At 35.9% G+C, this 15,229-nt stretch overlaps 1 protein-coding gene across 1 annotated transcript in view; it reads left to right on the forward strand.

The window, feature by feature from the left end:
• Positions 1-2,554: 2,554 nt before the first annotated feature.
• arfgef2 (ADP-ribosylation factor guanine nucleotide-exchange factor 2 (brefeldin A-inhibited)) overlaps positions 2,555-15,229 on the forward strand; it is a 40,424-nt gene continuing 27,749 nt past the window's right edge. The window contains exons 1-8 of the mRNA XM_051096210.1: positions 2,555-2,919; positions 5,821-5,851; positions 8,038-8,161; positions 8,384-8,530; positions 13,685-13,864; positions 13,983-14,292; positions 14,423-14,578; positions 14,657-14,775. Of these exons, the coding sequence (XP_050952167.1) occupies positions 2,754-2,919; positions 5,821-5,851; positions 8,038-8,161; positions 8,384-8,530; positions 13,685-13,864; positions 13,983-14,292; positions 14,423-14,578; positions 14,657-14,775 (1,233 nt within the window). The 5' untranslated portion in view covers positions 2,555-2,753. The remainder of the gene's footprint in view (positions 2,920-5,820; positions 5,852-8,037; positions 8,162-8,383; positions 8,531-13,684; positions 13,865-13,982; positions 14,293-14,422; positions 14,579-14,656; positions 14,776-15,229) is intronic.

The raw sequence follows: 15,229 nt of genomic DNA on the forward strand, positions 1-15,229 counted from the left end.
TATGTCTTAAGGCCCCACGTGAACTGCTTTAAAATAACATGAGAGGAATGAAGTAGGATGGGTTTATATCCAGTTCAAGGGCACTGAATGTCTTATGCAACAGCCACCTTTGCTAAATTATTGGAATTAAGCGTACTGTATTTGTGGGTGAATTGACCAAGAACTGTTGTTCAAAAGAACATCTATTTAGCCTCATGTTAAAACATCATTAATCCAAGCAGTGGTTTAAAAAAAATATACCTTGACATTAAAGGAGAAGTCCACTTTCAGAACAACAATTTACAAATAATTTACTCACCCCCTCATCATCCAAGATGGTAATGTCTTTCTTTCTTCAGTCGTAAAGAAATTTTTAAGGAAAACATTTCAGCATTTTTCTCCATAAAAATGCAGAAATGTTTTCCTCAAAAAACATAATTTCTTTACAACTGAAGAAAGAAAGACATGAACATCTTGGATGACAAGGGGGTGAGTACATTATATGTGAATCTTTGTTTTGGAAGTGGACTTCTCCTTTAAACGCTATTTAAAAATGTAAAACTGCAAACTTTATGTGACTTTTACTTTAGCCTTATCATAAAATGAACATTATATGTCAAATTAAGCCATAGTGCTGAGATTTGTAGGACAGTAAAACCGAATGCCTGAACTGGTGTCAGGAGGCCACCTTGTGGCTAAAGGATGTAACAGCATAAGTTGCGAACATGAGAAGATGTTTGAATTTTCTCATTTTTAATATCAGCTTTTGCACAAGTTAAAATAGCCATGTTTTGTGAATGAATATCTGTGATTTAAAATCATTATCATTATTAGTAAATCATTATTACGAACTAAGACTGGATAAAAATGAGAAAGAAAAAAAATGGTTTAGTACACTAACACTGTAAAATAAAATATACCAACCAATTTGTGCTATTCATATCTGCTTGTTATGGTAAATATACCCATAATAACACACACTTTTAAAAATAAAGGTTCCAAAAGGGTGTTTTTGTAGTGATGCAATAGAAGAACCATTTTTGGCTCCCCAAAGAGTGAACAGCTCCTAAAAGAACCATTTTGCAAAACATTTAAAAAAATTTAAAGAACCTTTTTTGACTATAAAGAACCTTTTTCTGTATTTGAAAGGGTCCATGGATGTTCAAGTTTCTTCATAGAACCATTAAGTACCTTCATTTTTAAGAAGGCCACATGATGACGCATATATGTATATATGATTTAAAATTATTCTGTCCAGCACATTGTAACTTGAAGACAGAGCATACATGATGCTAAAAGAATGCAGTAAATGTTTACTTTAAATATCATTTTATTCCATAATTGTAAGGTAATTCATACTTGTAAACATGTTTTAATTTATCTTTTTAAAATATATTCATACTACGTAATTAAAAACTATTAATATGTACGTTGCCATTCAATCAGTTTTTAATGTTTTTTAAAGAAGAATCTTATGGTCATCAAGGCTGCATTTATTTGATCAAAAATCCAGAAAAGAACAGTAATGTGAATATTATTTCAACGTAAAATTTTCTGTGTGAATATATTTTAAAACAGAATTTATTCCTGTGATGCAAAGCTGAATTTTCAGCATCATTATTCAGTGTCACATGATCTTTCAGAAATCATTCTAATATGCTGATTTATTATCAGTGCAGGAAACAATTGTGCTGCTTAATATTTTTTTAGAACCTGCGATACTTTAAGGAATTAAAGGTTGAAAAAGAACAAGATTTATTTCAATTAAAAATATTTTCTAACAATATACACTACCGTTCAAATGTATGGGGTAAGTAAATTCTTTATTTTTTTTAAAGAACTTAATACTTTTATTCACCAAGGGTGTGTTTAATTGATAAAAAAGTGATAGCAACGACTTATATTGTTAAAAATATATATATATATTGAATAAATGCTGTTCTTTTTAACTTTTCATTCATCAAAAAATCCTAAAAAAGAATCACAGGTTCCAAAAAAACTTTTTTCCCACATTGATAATAAAAGTAAATGATTTCTGAAGGATTATGTGACACTGAAGACTGGAGTAATGGCTGATGAAAATTCAGCATTACAGTAATATTTTATATTTTAAAATACATTAAAATAGAAATCATTATTTTAAACTGTAATAATATTTTACAATATTACTGTTTTCTGTAAATTTAATCAAATAAACACAGCCTTGATGAGGAGAACTTCTTCAAGAAAATCTTACTGATCCCAAACTTTTAAACGACAGTGTATTAAGTAATGAATTCAAATGACTAACTACTTATAGACACCTACAACTTTGAGTCTAGTGTATTTACCCTTTTTGTATAACAAGTATTATTAATTTTAATGTATTAGCGTTTGCTTTGAGAGACTTTTAGAGTTTTTTCACGCTGACTTAAAAACATTATATAAGGTTAAATACTTGCGTTCTAAAATGCGTTCTCCTTTTTTTGGAACACCCCTTTACCAACTATCTGAAACCGAACTGCCCAATAAACACATGCCCCATTCATTTCCTTCCGAGAGCCCAACCGTGCTCGTGCTCGGAATGTACACATCAGTGTAAGCGCCTGCGGGTCACGTGATGTGACGTGCGGCCAACATGGCGACGCAGTGCTGAGATAGCAGCGTCCAACTGGCCCCGACTGAACCAGCGACAACATCGGCCCGCTCCTTGCACCCTTCACACCCCTGCCAAACCGCAGGGAACGGGCCAGCGATGACGGCCTGACGGACTACTTTAACACGTCGACCGAGAGATGAAAGAACAGGAAGAGCTGGAAACCCATCGACGGCATACGCAGACAGAAAGCCTGAGCACCAAGAGCATGTTTCTGTCTCGGGCGCTGGAGAAAATCCTCGCGGATAAGGAGGTGAAGCGGAGCCAACACAGCCAGCTGCGCAAGGCCTGTCAGGTGGCGCTGGGTGAGCTGCTTTTATTTATCACCTCTCAGGCCTCAAACACACCACCGAGATCCTCCATTGCCCCCTCATATCATAAATTAACGTTAAAGTCTGCTTAGCGAGCTATCGTCATTCCACCACGCGTCAGTGTCAGGACTCCGTTGTGTCTCATTTTATCTAAAATGGAAATTGTCATGCTTCCTATGGGCGATATAATGCTACATTATTATAATGAAACGTTGGCAGCTGAGTAAATGGCATGTCTGGGTGTCCAACACCTTTTGTTTTGGTTATCCCGAGCTGTTAGCATGTGTTAGCTGGAATCAGCTGCTATCCAACAAGCTACAGACATTGTTGCTGTTATATCGACTTTGACAGATTGGTGATTTACTGCTCGTTTATTGATTAAAGATCACTCAGTGATTTACAGAATTGATCTGTAAAGGAATAGTTCACTCAGAAATTAAAACACTCCCTTTTACAGAGTTAGCTTAAAGCATTTTCAGATATATTTTCAGTGTTCAGCATCAGTCACCATTCAATCTCACTGCATCTTTTGCTATACAGTGACATGTTGAGGCTGTGGCATTGGGCCTATTTGATGTACTTTTTCTGCTGTTGTTAAAGAAATAGTAGATCCAGAAATTAAAATTGTTATAATTGACTCACTCGTGTAATTTTAAACGTGTAGTTTCTTTGTGGAACAAAAACGATGTTTTCGATCTAAGTGGTTTTGGTCACCATTGACTTCCATTGTGTAGACAAAAAATGGAGGTGAGCAAATCATGACAGAACTGTTTCTTTGATGTTTTTTTTTTTTTTTCTTGTGACATGTGATAGCTGCTCACTTTGAATTTCTGTTTTTATTCAATAACTTCCTGGAGTATCCATCCCCCTTTTTTATGTTTTAGCTGGATATGCAGGTTAGACTCATTTGGCTCGTCCCGCCTGTGCTGCATTACTTATTTACAAAGTTAATGAGCACATGTTGAGACTGGAGGATCTTGTTTCTTAGTGAGCTTTTCCGAACCTTTGTTCTAAGTGTCAATCTAAAAAACAGCTTCGTCCTGAACCAAAGTTCTTCATGTATTCTGCTGTAAACTAATATTTTGTTGTCTTTTGGAATGTTTGAGGTTTGATCCTGGAAGTCTGTAATGTTCAGCTGTTTGGCGGTTAATGTATTGCTACTTCCTAGTGGGTTTGTTTGAATGCTCTTAGAAACACGTCATACAAACAGACACTCCCTCATTACCCTGTCATGTGAGTGAATGAGGCTGATTAGCATACAGACCTATTTACATAGTCCACTGGCCACCCGGATACACTGCCAGGCAATGGGTTAGGCAGAGTTTAACCAAACAGTTAGTGTTCATTTATTGTTCTGCCTGGATACGTGTAACACTTTGGAGTTTTACAGGTACCCAGATACAGGTTTTTACAAACATAGTTCAAACAAGTTGAGCATCTTATGAAATGTGGTGTTGCCTAATAGCAGTTTCCTGTACCTCCTTAAGAGCAGATGGCGGTGTGATAATGAATAAGGATCCATTTGTTGATTGTTCTATATATCAGAGGCACAAAAACTGTGTTAATGATCAGTTTGCTCATATTAGTAACCTTGTTTATTTTAAAGGAATAGTTCTCCCAGAAATTAAAATAGTGACTTATTCACTCTCTTGTTTTTCTCCCTTTTTCTTTTATGGATACAATAGTTTTGTGCGAGAAATCTAAACCGTTATGCACTGATAATTTTCCCCTTCAGTGAGCTGTTAACCTCTGTGATCACTGAATCAGTGAGTTGAATTCGAGAACTAGATCTGTCCGATTCATGAATGAATCATTCAGGCCTGTCTTGTGAACCATATCTGCCGATTCATTGAAAAGATGCGGAACAAAGAACAATTTATTTACAAATTAGATTTAGGAGAGGCCCGGGATAGTTAACTAGCCATTTAACTACCAACTAGGTGATTAGTGATGTTGGTGAGTAAGTTAAGATTTGTAATGGTGGTGTATTTAAAGGAATCTTCACAGAGAGATTTTGACTTTTCATCCCATTTACGCACTGCAGCTACAGCTGATTCAAGACAGCCACTGTCAGAAATAAAATTACCTTCTGTGAACAGAAGAGATGGGATGTTTTCATTGTTATTCACAATCCACAGGTTTATTTGTGCGGAGATTAAAGTATACTATTTGTCTGCAGTCCTGGGTGTGTTTTAGAATGCAAAAAGTTTTGGGAATCAGTGGCTTACATACACGCAGGCGTGCATACAGTGTTTCTAACTTTTATGCAGTGCAAGTCATACGCATTCATGCTCCTTTTTGAAGCTTGAAAGCCAATCCCTGTTTATCGTGATTGTATAAAAAAGAGCAATCATTGCATTTTATGTTCCACAAAAGAATATAAATCGTACAGGTTTAGGTTGCATGAGGTTGAGTTTACAACAGTGTTCATTTTTGGGTGAATTATTGCTTTAATTTAAGTTTATTTTGAGCATTTCGTCTATAAAGGTGAACATAATTTTCTACCAGTAATGTGAAAATAGACTCAATTTCCCTTCAAATAGCTTCATTACTACCTTTAATGGAAATTGTAGATGTAAAGCACAACCAGTCCTGGATCATTTCTGTATCTTGCTGAGTCGTCAGTGGTTTTATTAGGGATGGTATGTGCATTTTTTGCTTTGGCAGTATTAGGGCACATATTCCTGCTGCTGTGCTGTAGATGTTATTTTACACCCCATCATCTGATTCACTTTGATGTCCTACTGAATGTATGATCTGAATACCGGAAAAACCTAGAGTCCAGACAGACTAATGTAATACCCTATGGAAATGTAAATACCAAGACACTGTTTTAGTAGTTTTCTTTTGAGCTGATGTGTACTTTTGTCTCTTTCTCTTTCTCTTTTTTTCTAGATGAAATCAAGCATGAACTGGAAAAGCAGAAGTAAGTTTACATCTCATTTACCAACATGCACAATCCATGCAAAAGTCTCCTCTGATCTACATTGATGTAATGTTAAAGGGGACATTAGATGCCCACAAGATTTTCCACAAGTTGTAATGATTGTTTAGGGTCTTCAGATGCTCAAGAACGGAGAAAATAGCAGACAGCTAAAGGGTGCTAGTCCATCAGCGGTTGTGGGCGGAGCTTGAGCAGTATGACATCATACCGCTCAGAAAATCAAAACGGCTTGATAATTGAGCCTGTTTAGTTTTTTTTAGGGTTTAAAAAAAGACGAATGTATTTTTATCTTTGTAGGATGGTTGTGTCCACTAGGGATGCAACAATACAGTTAGTCCACGGTTCGATACGTACCTTGGGTATTTTCATAATGATTTTCATAATGATATTTGTAAGCCATAATGGACATACAGTGTAGAGTATATTGTCTGTCTCATTCTATGATAAGAAGCCACATCAGATCAAAAAAGGAAGTTATTTCAAACTCTCGACTGATGCTGTGAAGTAAAAATAAGTTATAATGTTCTCTTTTGTTGGACAACAGGTTTAGGAAGGTTTATCATTGCATTTCATTAGAATGGAAGATGCACTGCATGTGTGGCTTTTTCAAATACAAGCGGGGAAGCGTTTCCTCATCTCAGCACGTGAAATCATGGGCACACACAGCAAATTAAAACAAATAAAAGAAATAGGAAAAAGAAGGAAATTATTGAAATGCAAAACCGAAAAACCGCAATTCACAAGCGCGTATTAAACCGTGGATGTCGTACCGAACGGTTCGATATTGAGTATTGTGACATCCCTAGTGTCCACACGCTACTACATGTAAAAGTGAATTTTGCATTAGAGCCCTGCATGGGACTCAAATATATGCCCTAGCCCGGCCCTTGTCAGACAGCTTATCAGAATTCTCGACCCGAGTCCGTCATTTTACCCCCTTCTCCCAAAACATCTTATCAGCTATTAAAATAGTTCAGTTTTGGATGTAATGGCAAAGTGAGTATATTTGGTTTCGTCTTTTTAAGTTAATTTCGAAAAATCAGCGGAAGACTGATCATAGTCTGTTTGATCAATTTTGCCTTCTCAAATCATCAGGACTTAAAAATAAATAAATAAATAAATAAATAAAATAAAATCTATAGATATAAAACAGTTCAAGTATAAAACAATGTTAGTTTAAACATTTAAATTTAGTGGAAGCTAAAGCCGCTTTGCAGGATATGGAGGCGCCAGTGCGATCACTTGCAATTATTTATTTATTTTTTTTCAGTGGAAACAATTTAAAATATTCCATCATTTTTACTTCTATAGGGAAGAATAATACGTCATTCGGAACTGTAAAGTGTCTACTATTATTTGTGTGCACTCACAATATCAACAAAACGTCTTTTTGCTTTTTTAAAATAAAGAAAACAAACATGATGTGCTTTCTGTCATCTCAACAGGAGCGCTTCAGAAAAATGAACCGAAACTCAGCGAATACATACCTCACAGACGTGATAAATATATCTACAGAAAGCTTTAAATGATTACTTAATGAAATAAATCAAATTGAAAACAAAAACTTTTTCATTATATAATCTTTAAAGGTTCATTTCTCTCTAAAGAGGAGATGGCGAGTCGGATTGGCAACTTCATCCTTGCGACACTGATTCAGAAAACACTAGTTTATTAATAAATAATTCAAAAATCTTCTTACTGTTTCCCCTCTGACACATTCATGGTAAGTGAAAAGCGAAATTGAAGTCTCGTGTACATTTTTTCGTCACCATAATGGATGTCTAAGATATAAAAATAAGGAGAAGCTTAAAACAGGCCAGAAGCCCGGCCCACATCTGAACTATGATGTGAAAATTGGCCCGAAGCCCAGGCGTAAAAAAGTCAGGGCCATTCAGGGTTGGGCTAAAATGCAGGGCTCTATTTTGCATCCAAAATTTTTATGAAAAGGCTCTCTGGAGCTTAATTATCTTCATTCTGAACCATCATGGTTATGTAATAATTTCAGATACTTGTCACACTCATGTCCATGCTGAGCAAAAGCCTCCTGTAATGCTACAACTAAATGTTTGTTGTTTAACATGGTGTAATATTCAGTAAATCTAATATGTTTTAGTGCTGCATGGTTATTTCCGTTTACTGACCTGTGCTGTGAATCTTGTATGTGCTAGGGACGGCACGGTTGTTCCTCCCAGAGCCAATTACATTGAGGCTGACAAGTACGTCCTGCCTTTCGAGCTGGCATGTCAGTCCAAGTCTCCACGTATCGTCAGCACGTCTCTCGACTGCTTACAGGTACACAGAGTTCTCATTCACCTCACTCTACTGCAGTGTATCATCATGCTTTTTTCAGACTGCTGTATTTCATTACTTGCTACATTACTTACTTTTTACAAATTACAACTGGTGTAGTTCATTCCAGTTATGTGAGTTGCAGTTCACAAGTTGTAATATTTTAATTTATTTAATCATTCCACTCATAGATTTTCTCACTGACCTTTCTTTTATTCATCACAGAAACTCATTGCGTATGGGCACATCACAGGGAATGCTCCTGACAGCGGTGCTCCAGGAAAACGGCTGATTGACCGGCTAGTGGAGACCATCTGTAACTGCTTTCAGGGACCCCAGACTGATGAGGGGGTACAGCTACAGATCATTAAGGTATAAAACAACTCTCTATCATACCAGATCATTTTTTCATCATTTTTTTGATATTGAAATTCATGCTTAATGCCTGATTTAATGCAAATATATGGAATACAATGTGCTGCATACATACACTATTGTATTATTCATCAAGGGTATTAGCACATGATGCTTTAAATCAGTTAAAAGTGATTTATGAAGACATTTATAATGTCACAAAAGATTAAAATGTTACAAAAGATCATTATATAAATTATATATCTTTCAAAAACAGTGCAATATATTAAATGTAGACATTAAATGAATAATTGTTTTAAACAATATCCGTGTCAAATCAGCCAAATTTTAGAAGCTTCCACGGCTCAAATTTTTGATTTTGCTAATATTTTTTTCTGAAGAAAGATAAACATGTATAGTGATGAAAGTCAAAATATTAAATGTCATGGACAATTTACTGAGTAATCTACTATTTTGTGGAGGGTGGGGTCAAAATGACAACTTTCACCTGAGATTCAGAGCCAAATTACAGGGGGTTAAAAGGGACTTCAGAAAGATGGCAGCATCATAATGTTATTTTTACTAAGAGATTGGTAGCTCTTTTAGTAAAATCTGTTGAAGTTGGGAATCTTTGTTACATTATGTGCCAATGGTGACCATTAAAAAATGGGAAAATGGCATTTTTCAACTTTTTACTCCAAAGTTTGCATGCCTGAAACTCAAGAAGATCAAGAAGACATCTTAATGTCCTTTTAGATATTGGGTCTCAAAAACTTTTCATTTGGCGTCTTCATTTTTAAGGCCCTACATGGTTTGGTTCCAGAGATATTAGAATTACAGTATGGCTCCAGGGGTAAATTGTTAAATTGTACACATCTTCAATGGTCAAAACCCCAATGTGGGTCAATTTGCAAAAATATGATGCTTTGTTTCTTTTAAAGAGGAATGTCTGAAAAAGAAATAATGTTGAAACTAGAGATGTATCTAGTTTCCTCCTGTCAAGACAACTTGCCTTAAACATGCCTGTCTGAGTGCCATAAATATTCTTTTTTCAAGTTTGCGTGCCTATAACTCAAAAAGTATTAAAGATATCGGCATATGATTTTAGATTCTAGTTCTAAATAAACCTTTCTTTTAAAATCTTCAATTTCAAGGCCCTGAATTGTTCAGTCCCAAGGATATGGGCATCTCAATGAGGCTTCATTTTCAGATTGTTGAATATATGATCCATTTTCAGTGCTTGAAAACCCAATGTTGGTCACTTTACATATAGCTGATACTGATTGTATTTAAAGCAAAGTCTAAAGAATCAGTAATGCTGAAAATGGAGCCTCATTGAGATGCCCATATCTCTAGGACTGAACAATACAGGGCCTTTAAAATGAAGATTCCAAAAGAAAAGTTTATTAAGAACTAGAATCTAAAATCATATGGCGATATCTTTAATACTTAAGTTATAGGCTATATAACTTTATATAACTTTATATAACTTTGGAATAAAAATAATTATGGCACTCAGACAGGTATGTTCAATGCAGTTGTCTTTACTGAAAGAAACAAAGTACATCTCTAGTTTCAACATTGTTTGTTCTTAAGACATTTCTCTTTAAAAGAAAAGAAGTCTCATATTTTTGCAAATTGACCCACAATTGGTTTTTGAATACTGAAAATGTGTACAATTTAACGATTTACCACCTGGAGCCATATTGAAATTCCAATATCTCTGGAAATAAAGCATGCAGGGCCTTAAAAATGAAGATGCCAAAAGGAAAAAGGCATTAAAATATCTTCAATATGTCTTGAGTTACAGACATTAAAATTTGGAGTAAAACTTGCTGTTTACCCATTTTTGAATGGTCACCATTGGCACATAATTTAACAAAGATTGCTAAAGTGAACAATTTACATTTAATATTTTGGCTTTCATCACTGTACATGTCTATTTTTATTCAGAAAACAAAATTAGCAAAATCAAAAATTTGAGCCGTGGACCTGTGGTTGAGTTGACCCAATGACCCAATATTCACTTTAAATTTATTTAAAGAATTTTTATTGGTTGTAATAATTGTAATTATTTTTTAGTAAGAAAAGTTGCAGTTTAGTATCAATTCATAGTTTGATCATTCATAATACATCTCTGTTTGACCTTGAAGTAAGTTCGTCTGGTTACTGCAATGGAGCTCATGCCAAAGTAATCAAAGCTGCTTCTGTATTGAGCACCTACGTCAACACACTTGAGTCACACAAGACACTGTGGGAAAATTTAGGTAACAGGCACCTAAACGATCATATAAGTTGAGAACAATGATTACCGTACACCATGTGCAACACAAGCTGAGCATTAAAGTACAAAGTCAGTTTTTTATCTACAAAGTTAGTTTTTTTAAATCTAAGCCTAACTCTTATCATTTTTGATAAGCATGCTATGTGAATCTTGTTTGTAAATGAAGAGAAAATGCAGCAGTGCATAGAGATGGTTTGCATAAGGGTGTTGGCGTTATCACCAAGATGTGTACATAAGACCACATGATTATCTGAGAGGGCCGTCCATTAAAGATCTTGTTTTCATCAGTGTCATCATTTACTCATTACTACTATAATCCTTTATTTTATAAGCTTAGCAATGTGTCGGAATCACTTGTGTCTTTTTAGTGGAGTTTAAAATGCTTTTTCTTAAATGATTAGTTTAATTCCAGAATAAAAATCTCTTAAAAATGTGCTTACCCCCATGTCATCCAAGATATTCATGTCTGTCTGTGTGTCTTCAGTCGAAACAAAATTAAGTGGACTTCAATGGGGACCAATGGGTTGAGGGTCCAAATTGCAATTTCAGTGCAGCTTCAAAGGGGTCGACAATTCCAGCCAAGGAATAAGGGTCTTACCTAGCGAAACCATTGACCATTTTCTAAAAAAAAATAAAAAATGATATACTTTTTAACCACAAATGCTCGTCTTCCACTACCTCGACCTCACACATTAGGTAGTCACGTTGGAAAGGTCACGTGTGATGGATGTACGGACCCAGAGTTTACAAAGCAAACGTGCAAAGAAAGTCAAATGCCCTTTACAAATAAGGTAAAACAATGATGTCAGTCAATTTTGACTAACCGTGTGTGACCTTTTCAATGTGACTACATAATGTGTGAAGTCAAGCTAGTACAAGACAATAATTTATGGTTAAAAAGTATATACATTTTCATTTTTTAGAAAATGACTGTTTGTTTGGGTAGGTAAGACCCTTATTCCTCTGGGATCTGCATTGAAACTGCAATTTAGACCTTTAACCCACTGGCCACCACTGAGGTCCATTATATGGAGAAAAATTCAAGAATGTTTTCGTCAGAAACCTTTTTGACTGAAGAAAGAGAGAAATGAACATCTTGGATGACATGAGGGTAACTGAATTATCTCAATTTTTATTCTGGAAGTGAACTAATCCTTTAAAATTACAATTTAGGTGAAGAAGTTTAATTTGAATTTGAAAACATCTTAGTATTTAGGTTGTCCCTTTGTAACTGTTATGACAGCAGCACTCGAGATGCCTGGACTTGCTTGTGTAGAACCTAATGATCATGTTCTCCAGCATGAGTTGAGATGATCCAAAGAGCATCTTAAGCTTTAGGGGAAAAATAACATGCGACTGTCTGCATGATCGGATTCACAAATTTGCTCATTTAATAAGGTGACCTAGAAGTATTGTAGAATCTTTATTTTATACCAAAATTAGGGGTGTAACAATACACACATACGTATTGAACCGTTTGGTATGAGGTTTTCGGTTCGGTACATATTACAAACCGAATGATTTGTTGGACTAATCCTATAGGGTTGTGACGATGAGGAAATTTCCCCACCGGTTAATCGACATGTGACAACACCGGTAATACCGGTATCACCGTGGGGGTGGGGGTTTCCTCTTTTCCTCTTTTTTTCTGCGTTTAAATAGCTTATAAATGCGTGCGTATTATACTTTCACTTTCAGTTTTGCGGGAATTGGCAATTCGGCGTCAATTGTTTGAATGGACGACAACGAAAGTACAAAAAAAAAAAAAATCACTGATATTAAACAGAACTTTTATTAACATAACGAAAAAAAAACACAACGCCATTCTCTTTCTGTAAATTCGACTCCTCTCGTTCTCCTCACGTGATAAATGAAATATGACGCAATGTAGCCATGTTCAGTTTTTAATTATAGTGCATGCTCGCGTCTTAAGTAAATTATTTAGAATTATATTTTCCATTTAATTCAAATAAATATTTCATAAAAAAACGAATACTTAAAAAAAAAATGTGGGGACGGTGTCACGGTGGAAAAGTGATGTCACCGGTGTTGCGTCTTAAAACCGGTAACACCGTCAACACCGTCTATCGTGGCAAGCCTATAATCCTATTACATTTGGAAAATAAAAGAGCTTTAAGTGTTTGAAATATAATGTCCTCCAGTAGGATTGTGACGGTAAAGTAGTTTGTTAGAGTTTTCCCACTTTTCCTCACTTTTATTCGCTTTTAAATAGCTTGTAAATTCCTATGCGTATTTTACTTTTACTTTCAAATTATTTCGACATCAATTCATTTAATTAACAACAACAAAACAGTAAGACACTCAATTAAATGTTTAAATGTTTAAATATATTAAACATAGAATGTTTAATTTATTAACAAAACAAGTACAAATACACCATGCTATAGGCCTAATATAAAATAATACATAACATACACAAAGTTTAAATATAAAACTCTGAAAACACGATGAAACCAAATAATAAGAAATGAATGGTAAAAAAGCTTCCAAAATCATTTTAGATAAACGGCAAAAGTCAAAAAGTCCTAAAAATAAAGTCTAAAAATATTTTTTAAATTATACTTTTATGATGTTAGTTTTAATAAATTAAAAAATTCTAAAAATCAGGGAAATTTCTCTGCCAATTTTGTTTTTGCTGTTTTGAAAAACATACCAAACCGTGACACCACTGTGTCGAATATTTTTTTTTTTTTTTTTTTTTTTAAATCCTAAAACTTTATTTAGATCCAGGATTAAGGATTTTTAGATTCACTTTTTTTTTTATCCCAGATTTCCAATATGGTCTCATATTTTTGGACCCCACTGTATTCAAAATAATGGGCATAATCTGTGGTTTTATAAGATTAATGCATTGTGTTGCTCTACAGGCTCTGCTGACTGCTGTGACATCACCGCACATAGAGATCCACGAGGGAACAATTCTTCTTACTGTCCGCACCTGCTACAACATCTACCTGGCCAGCCGCAACCTGATCAACCAGACCACAGCCAAGGCCACTCTCACACAGATGCTCAATGTCATCTTCACCCGTATGGAGAACCAGGCGGTTAGTTACAGTTCTGTTCAGATGTGAGATCACGTCACCCTAGTGGAACTGTGGGTGCCGTTATGGTTTAGGAAAATTATAAAAAACTAAGTTTGACTTTCTCATGACTCGCTTGCAGGCTCTGGAAGCTCAGGAAGCAGAGAAGGAGAGACAACGTCTGCAACTGCGCAATCCTTCTCCAGTGTCCAGTAACCCTTCACCTGTGGCCCAAAACCCTTCCCCTACTCCTGGTCGGGGGTCCGGATCACCATGGCTTGGGCGACCCCTTTCAGAACAGAACGGATCCCCATCCCCCTCTCTCAGCCCTCCTGGGGTCCCTTCCACTCCTTCCACCCCACAAGACTCATCCTCCATCAATGGCCAGCCAGAAGAGTCAAAATCAGAGGAAGAGTTTGCCACAGATAAACAGAGCACAAAGGAACATCCAGGTACGGGGAATCACTGGTGTTGGGCTATATGTGAAATGACTCCAAATTATAAGCTCCTTTGAATTTCCCGTTTTGTTTTAGAAAGCAGTTTTGATGCACTTTATTTTATTTAATTTGACTGTTTTTAAAGATGAAGAGATTCCGAAGTCAGACCAAACAACTTCATCAGTGGCAGGAGGTGTTGAGGGAGAAGAGGCCCATCCGCAGCCTGAGACAGAAGCAGGCACTGAGGTTCAGGAAGAGACTGAGCCAGACAGTGGATTAGGAGATAGCTCTGTGGAAGGAGGTGTGTCACACTGGAAATAGTTGACTGTTGCTTTTTGCTGTGACATGGTAGTCACTCCTGCGTCTGTTTTTACCACAGGCTTAGATCAACATTCTGACTCAGAAACCAAAGTGCCGCCGCCTGTTGTTCGAGTCGACGCACAGCAGATGAACGGGATGGTGGACGACCGTGCCTCAGAGTCCTCCACAGACATTCTGGTGTGTTTCTTTCTTTAGTTTTCTGGTGTAGGACAAGACTTTAAAGGATTAGTTCACTTCCAGAACAAAAGTTTACAGATAATTTTCTCACCCCTTTGTCATCCAAGATGTTCATTCTTTCTTTCTTCAGTCATAAAGAAATTATGTTTTTTGAGGAAAACATTTCAGGAATTATCTCCATATAGTGGACTTCAATGGTTTGGCCAAAATGGAGTTTAAATGCAGCTTCAAATGGCCCTTATCAGTCCCACCCGAGGAAGAAGGGTCTTATCTAGCGAAACAATCTGTAATTTTCTAAACCAATTGACAATTTATATACTTTTTTAACCTCAAAAGCTCGTCTTGTCTCGTCTCTGCGATGCACATGCGTAGTCTGTGTAATTCGGGTCAATACAGTTAGGGTATGTCGAAACACTCCCATCTCGCTTTCTTCTTTAATGTCAAAATCATCCTA

The sequence above is a fragment of the Labeo rohita genome, chromosome 23 (assembly GCF_022985175.1).
Source record: "Labeo rohita strain BAU-BD-2019 chromosome 23, IGBB_LRoh.1.0, whole genome shotgun sequence".
Taxonomy (NCBI): Eukaryota; Metazoa; Chordata; class Actinopteri; order Cypriniformes; family Cyprinidae; genus Labeo; species Labeo rohita.